This window comes from Nicotiana tomentosiformis, chromosome 1 (genome assembly GCF_000390325.3).
Source record: "Nicotiana tomentosiformis chromosome 1, ASM39032v3, whole genome shotgun sequence".
NCBI classification, from domain to species: domain Eukaryota; kingdom Viridiplantae; phylum Streptophyta; class Magnoliopsida; order Solanales; family Solanaceae; genus Nicotiana; species Nicotiana tomentosiformis.
The window spans coordinates 48,593,919-48,601,895 of record NC_090812.1 but is presented as its reverse complement, the minus strand read 5'-3'; the positions used below and the strand labels follow the sequence as shown (position 1 = coordinate 48,601,895).

The 7,977-nt window shown below is 36.8% G+C and overlaps 1 protein-coding gene across 1 annotated transcript; it reads right to left on the bottom strand.

Moving 5' to 3' along the window:
* Window positions 1-4,529: 4,529 nt before the first annotated feature.
* On the bottom strand, window positions 4,530-6,315 carry LOC104108133 (probable receptor-like protein kinase At5g24010). The gene has a single exon (XM_009617116.4). It carries the CDS (start codon window positions 6,311-6,313, stop codon window positions 4,838-4,840), a length of 1,476 nt encoding a protein of 491 aa, XP_009615411.1. The 5' UTR covers window positions 6,314-6,315; the 3' UTR covers window positions 4,530-4,837.
* Between the last annotated feature and the right edge of the window lie 1,662 nt (window positions 6,316-7,977).

The following is a 7,977-nucleotide window of genomic DNA, read 5'->3' as shown; positions in this document are numbered from 1 at the left end:
ACAATATTTCCACCACAATAGCCGTGATCCAAGAACCAGGCAAACTTTATTTAATACTCTAGAAGTGCACACAGCTGGACATTTTGACGAATTTACAAACATTGACACAGAAAAATGCAGTATATAGATAATAGAATCAGTAAGACACATTTCTCACTGGCACAAAAAAAAAAATCATCTACTTCCATTTTACATTTCTCGATCACAATAACTAACATTCACCTGCCCCGCGCTACAGCTCCTGATTTTCTGTAGACTGTAGGCAACCTAATAAGACCAAACTCTTTTTTTCTGAAAGTTATGCTGCTACTTTTGGAAGTCTCATGCCGAATCCATGCTTTGCTTTCTCAACACTGAAAAAGAAGTATTTAGTCAGCAAAACGTGAAATCAAATTATAATTCAAAATGTCTTATAATTATGAGAAACAGCTAACATCATAACAAAATGGGTGCACTGCTCTTTGAAAATGGCTACAGCAAGAGTAAAACTGGGCATATTCAAGGGCTTAGTGACGTTAGTTAAGTGGTATAAAAGAAACATTCAAGCTTCATGCTAGCTAATTATGTCAATAGTTTCATATCATTTTCTTCACGGCACTAGTGAAACTCCGGAATAGCAGAAACCTATCTTTTAGGTTGATGAATGTCAGGACAAGTTGAGCCATTTCAAGAAGAAGACCTAAGCATGTGCCATGACAGTGAAGGATGAACTGCTAAGCTTTGTTTTCTTGCAAAGCCTCATTCATCAAGTAAACCACTATAGAATTGATACTCACGTCGGAGCAAGTTTTCCCAGGCTCTCTAACTCTTCGCCCGAGTCCTCATCAAGGACTCTGCCAGAAATTTCAATGATATAAGACCTGTCTCTCAGCTGTCTCTCTCATCTGAGAGACACCTGTCTCTCTCAGCTGGGAGACCTCTACTTGAAAGTAACTTCAGATCCTTTGGATGAAGCTCTCTCCCGTTAACAAATACTCCAGTATTTCCACCAGCACATTTCTCAGGCATGGGATAATTGAATTCTTCAATAAATGGCTGCAAGAAGAATAGTTATAGTATGGGAAAGCATAACAAAAGTAGTAGAACACAGGCTACAAGTATCTACTGGAAACAGTAAATCTTACAGGGATAATGCCCAGACAAGGACCACCAGTCACTCCCCAGAACCCAGCTCGAAAATCATACCTGGTATAGGAAATTAAGGCAAGAAAGCAATATACTGATAAATGTGATTTTAGGACAAAGAAAATGTGGTACAGGACCAGGTAAAGTGAATCTTTGCAGTTGAATAAATGTGGACTAATTGACATAACTGAACCATAAAAAATAGGAATCTTACAAATTTAAGTATAAAAACTACCCATCATGTACACTTTCAAATAATCAATACTGCATTAGAGCTCTTTCTCAGATATTCAGTATCTTCTTCTCAGTATCTCAGTAAATAACAGTGCTATATGCATGTTGAAATATTGCTTCCAAGAGGTTCCATGCTTGCCCATTGTAACCTTGCAACTTCTGTATGATCATACTTATTGGTGGATTTTATGTCGCAAATCCGTTAATGAAATTCTACAAAGTTAATAGATTAAATACGAAAAGCATAATCACGTTTGAATATTTCACCTAGCAAACAAGAATTATATAGAGCTTTATTTTACACCTGCACCCAAAATATAAAACAAATAAACAAACAGATATATAAAATAGTCACTTATGTTATTTTTGGCCTCCTACGATACACATCAGCAACAAGATCAAAGTCAAAGAGCAAAAGATATCAGGTTTAAACTCAAAGAATGAACAGGTTGAAATGATTGAATGTCCCAATACTTACCAGTAATGTCCAGATTGTATTCGTCCAGCACGCTTTTCTGCCTTTTTAATCAACCTATCTGGTATAAGATGCCCGTTAACTGTAGTATTGGCTTTTTCCTCCTCCGCAGAATGATCGGATTGGCTGAATTCTTTAAAGCTCTTCTTTATGATGCCAGAGAAAAATGATTCTTTAGTGGCTTTCAGTTGGCCTCCTTCTTTACTAGATCCACCAGACTCTAAAGACGAGCCAGTGTTACCTAAGCTAGATATCAAGTTTAATGAGTAGGATAGGTTACTTAAACCAACCAAGAGACATTTTCAGAAATGCATTTTCCTAATCGAACAAGCCTAGTGTGAGCATGAACATCCAAACCACCAGTGATGACAGCCTTTAGAAAATTCATTTAAAGCACTATAAATATCTATATCTACACCAAAGTAACTTCTGAAAGCCTACCCAAGTAACTATAAAAATTGTTACTAAATAAGGAGGCAATAATATCAAACTGTGAAGATATATATGTAGTCACTACCTGCAGTTGACGTGCTGACCTCACTAACAACGTTCAGAGTGTTGAATATGGCTTCCCTTTAAGTTCTGTCATCAGTCAACTCTTTCACTTTTGGGGGAATCCTAGAAATGGACCGCAAAAATTTTCGCCAATTCTTCAATGTTCTGTTATATTTTGTTTTTTACATTTACACATATAGTCCGTGTTGTCAAAAGCCCATTTGAGGCACACTTAAGCCCTGAAGCTCAGAGAAGTTCAGGGCAGGCGCTTCACCTCACTTAGGCTGCGCTTTAGTGTAGACAAGACACTAAGGCGTGCACATCATTGCCCATAAGTTCTATCTTGAATAGAGCGATACTAAGCAATAAATATGATTGTCAAAAGATATATTAATTATTAACGAAATCATTATGAATGAAGTTGTTATTTTTTCCTTGTATTACAAATATGTTTTTATTTTTTTTCTTTGTTGCGCTTTTTTAACTAATGCCCACAATTTAATTGCGCTTTGCGCTTAAAGCCCCAATAGACTTGGAGCTCTTTTTAACACTTTTCGCCTTTGACAACACTACATATAGTTGGCTATGGAAGAAAATGATCCATATGTCAGCAATCTTTTTGCTGATGTTTAACAATCTCTCAAGAGCAGAAAAATAGAGGAGTCATATCATGAGCCAACTAGTTAGGGATTAAGACTTAGTTAATTGTATTGATTGTACATTCAGTTAATGATTATTCATGCAATTTGTAGGTGCACTTGACAATCTTAGAATTGCAATACCAGATTTTCCATTCCGCTTCTTGAGAAGTGCATTCTTAGTTAAAATAGCAAAGCGAACATAAGCTCGCACTTAATGTAAAGATGAAGGACATGATTAGCAGAGATGTTTCTGATAATACCTAGATGGTGTGATTCAAGCGACAGTCATGATAGTTAAATAATCTGGAACAAATTCAGACAGCAGACATGATGCTAAAGCCAAAAGGCCTATATGCTTAGCTCCTTTAGCTCACTTCCAGGGTTAACAAAAAAGCAAAGTGGTAAGAGGCTAAGAGCAGCAAGAACTGAATATGAATGAACTTATAAACGACAAAAACTATGTGACCAGGGGTTGAACTCATTGATGGGCTCAAAGTTAAACATTTGAGATTTTCCATTTTCTCTGTTTCTTTTTTTTTTTTTTTTTTCCTGAACAACATTGGAGGGTTCATTTAGTATATAATTGTAATGTGAATATCAAGATCCCCATCAAAACCTTCAGCTGCGCACTAATGGCACTTAATGAGAAGCATACCAGCACATTGTAAGTCGAAAGTTGTTCGTCAACATTTAGTTTTAAAAAAAACGAACGGAGCGGAGAGAAAGAAAAAGAACATAAGAGAACACATTCCAAATGGATGACGATAGCTTTGCCATGAAAATCAGAATCCTGAATCTTGCATGCTAATAGCTCCTTTTATTTGGTGAAAGGAGCTATTAGTTAAATGCTGAAATTGCAATGCATAAACAGCATAAATGAAAGCAAGTCAAAGCCAGGTATATGTGGAGGAAAAAAAGAAGGGAGAAAAGGAGACAATTTCATGATAAGAGGTGGAAGGCAAACTGCAGAGGCAAATAGAAATAAGACGAATGTAAATGGTCTTCTATAGACTAATTTGTGTATCAGAAAGGCTGCCTCCGACACCAAAGAAATGAGCAACAATTTTAAGGGCTGCAAGGATCTGAATTATTGAACCAGGTTTATTAGTACTTTGGTTGGTGCTCAATAGCAAACACTTGGCATTTTCACTGGTAGACCGAACACATCCTTGCAGGATTAGGAGCGACACTTTAGATGCTTCAAGGTATCATCTAGTACCCTTCACCATCTTTATATTAGAATGATGAAATTACTGATCTATCAAAAATATCATCTATCGTCCTCTCAGGCTCAAGCTAACATCTTAAGGTATTTCTGAGACTTACTATAACCAACCTTGCTAGTTATGATTAGATAGTAATTAGAATTTAGAGTTGCATTCATCATAAAACTTCAACAATGAGTGCTTGTCCTGAAGTCGCAATCTAATAATCTTAGTTTTCAATCACTAACGTCTACCAGTTCTATGTTTATAGTAAAAACTGTATGACATCAGCATGCAATAATGAAACAGGAGTCATAATTAAAGTGAGAATGTCCAATTTTCAACAACTCAAGCTTTCGAAGCATACAATAGTACAATACCAATAAATTGAATATGAATTTGCCAACAAGTTTACAAAGATAATAGCCTCAGAATCTTCACTTTCTGAATGTTAAATCATAAAACATAAGATATAGATGCACACAGAAAACATCAAATAGTGGAAAATCAAAAACAAATTCTGTTAAAACAGTAATTTTGCTTTTAATTACATAAATATAAATACTTACAGTACAAGACAACTGAACTCCGTGCTAAAGGCAACCCTAAAGGTTTCAAAGTAGTGAAAATTAAGATATCTTCTTAATCTTATTTCAGAATCATCACAGCTTATTAGATGACAGTTGGTTGCTGTAATTCATATTAACTTCAGGAATCTCGGTGGGTAACCTCCACCAGGTCCCAGAGTCAGTAGCCCCAGCTTTTCTCCGATGCATAATCACAAATGCTATCAGAAGCAAGAAGACAGCAGCTAGCATAGGATAAAAGCTACCACTTCCCTTCTTCCAACTCTTCAAGACAGAATGAGCACAAATCTCACCATCAAAACTACCCACAGAATTATTAATCTTCATGATCTCAACCCCATTCAGAATGGCATCTACAGCACGTGGCAGACTCATATTCGATGGCCCAACGCTCAATGTCAAAACACCAGAACTATCTCCATCAACTACAACATCAGCATAGAAAGGAGAAGCCAGCATCCCATTCGTAACTGACGTAAGATCCAAGTTTTCGTAGGCCAAATTGTCATTCACATACACATTAAAAAATAGCATCCCACGCGCAACACTAGCTATATCACAGAAGTGCATCCTAACCAAGTACTTGTACCCTCCAATCACCGGAAATGTCCATGTCATATTCAACTTGGAGACTGAATCACCCGAACTCCTAATAACTCGAGCAGAATTATAAACATTATCAGGACCAACCTCTCTACTTGCCCCACCATCTTGATAATTTATACGGCCACCAAAGTGAACCTTTGATGACCCGTCATTAGACTTGAGATATTCATCATCAGCAATCCAAGTTCTCCACAATGAATCATTAAAAGGAGTAACTTTCCAACCACCAACATTAACCCTTTGCATAGTTTCAAACCCATTCTTCAATAGTCCATGAATTTGCTCATTTTTATCAAAACTTACATACTGAGCCACATCAGCAATCAAATCATTAGGAGCAGAAATAACCTCAATCCCATTTACAAATGCAAATTTTGACTTATCCATGGGCACAAAGCTGATAACAAGCACATCTGAATCTACCCCAATCACATAATCCTTTATTATCTCAAGATCCTGACCCATTTCCATACTTAAACTGTTAAATAACACAAACCCGTTTGCCAAGACATGAAATTTAGCATTACTAAAATCAAGACCACTGCTAATTAATCGCCGGAAATGGAGACGTACCAAGTGAGTACCAGGGTTCTTGATAAGGAACTTGTACTTAGAGGGGCGCGTGAAAACACGAGCGGTGTGGTAAATTGGAGAAGACTTAGAACTTGGGTTTGCGTCAGTGAATGAAATCGTTTCAGTGGAGGCAAGAAACGACATCGTTGAGTCGCCGGTGAAGTGGCGGTGGTCGGAGTCAACGGTTTTAGGTTCATGGGACCCGCAGTTTATGAGGTAGTGATCGATGGGGGAAAAAGAGGCTGCGATAAGGTTGAAGCAGAGGAGTGTGAAGGAGAAGTAGAGGGCTAAGGTGGAAGAGAGAGTCGCCATTGTAATTGAACAAAAATCGAAGTTAAGCTCTAAAGAGAAGGTTTGGAGTTTGATGATCATATGGGGGGATTGGCTGTATAAACGTGTGGGACCAATGAGATGTTGGAGAGTGGAACATTCGCTGGTGAGTTTTGTCTGTAAACGTGTGGGTCCATCAAATGAGGCTCGGTCAAACAATAAAAACCTTATATTCCAGTTTACAGTGTGCAAAAAAAAAAATCATTTTTTCAAAAAAAAATTGAAAATATTGTTTGTTTATGAAATATAATCATATTTTGAGGAGAGAAAATTTAAATGTTTTCAAAAATTGGTTAATGACAATTTTTGGATGAAAATTGTTATTCCACTCACAAAACATTAACTTTTCTTCAAATAAAATGCATGTCCAAACACAACTTCAATTTTCAAAAAATATTTTTCAACACAAATTCGAAAATATTTTTTTTCAAGTTTCAATCAAATCTATATCCAAACGCTAGCTTCATCTCTGACTATTTTAGCCTATGAAATCCTCTTCATTAGAAAATATTATACCCTTGATGTGAGAGTTCTAGATACAAATTCAAATTTAATCAGATCTCAATAAAAATAATCAACATCCAATGAAAAACAAAAAAAAAAGTCAATTTTTTGTTTGAAGATGCTAATTTATTGTTAAAAATTAAGGTGTTTTACTTATCATCCTGTAACTAGCTGTAATAATTTGAGAAAAAAAATTAAAACATCACCTCCTACTTCAATTAGCTAAGGGCATCAAACGGGTGTAGTACAAAGACAAAGGCTCACGACCCCTTGATGATGGATGAAGTCGCTAAAGAGACTATGGTTATATCTCCTTTTATGAAAGTGTACGCATTTAAATTTTATAAATTTAAATTCATTTGGATTATATTTTAATTCAAAACAAATTAGTCCAAATATGTAACGATCCGGTCGGTCGTTTTGAGCTCTAGCGCGTCGTTCGGCAGTTTGAGACCTTGAGTAACTTCACTTCATATTTTATGACTTGTGTACGTAGTCGGAATCGAATTTCGAGAAGTTCAGAGTTGATTCGGATAGAAAATTCTAAATTCAGAAGCTCTAAGTTGGAAGAGTTGACTAAGGTTTGACTTTTGAGTAAGGCCTCGGAATCATGATTTGAAGGTTCCAATAGGTTCGTATGAAAATTTCGGACTTGGGCGTATGTCCGAGTTGAGTATCGGATGGTCCGGGATCATTTCGGCGCTTATTATGGAAAGTTGGCATTTTGAAAGTTTAAGAATTTCCTATGTTTGATTTGAAGTGGACTTTGGTATTATCGACGTCTGTTTGAGGTTCCGAACCTTGGAATAGGTTCGTATCTTGATTTATAACTTGTACGTAAAGTTTGGCATCATTCCGGAATGTTTAAGTATGAATCGGACGCGTTCATCAAAGTTTGAATGTTTGAAAGTTTAAAAAAAAGGTTTCGATCATCGATTCGTAGTTTTGATTTTGTTTGGTGTGATTTGAGGCCTCGAGCAGGTTCATGTCATGTTTTGGGACTTATTTGTGTGATTGGACGGGGTCCCGGGTGCCTCGAGTGTGTTCCGGGATGGTTTTGGACCAAGTTTGGATGAATTATTGTTGCTGGTTTGCTGGTGCTGATTTTGTTCTTCGCGAACGCGGAGGGAGAGACGCGTTCGCGAAGGAGGTTTTGGACTGCAGGCCTTTTTGTTCAACACGTTCGCGATAAGGCAGTCGCG

What these genes read in the sequence shown, in the direction of transcription:
- LOC104108133 (XM_009617116.4), bottom strand. Translation starts at nt 6,313, where the DNA reads ATGATCATCAAACTCCAAACCTTCTCTTTAGAGCTTAACTTCGATTTT.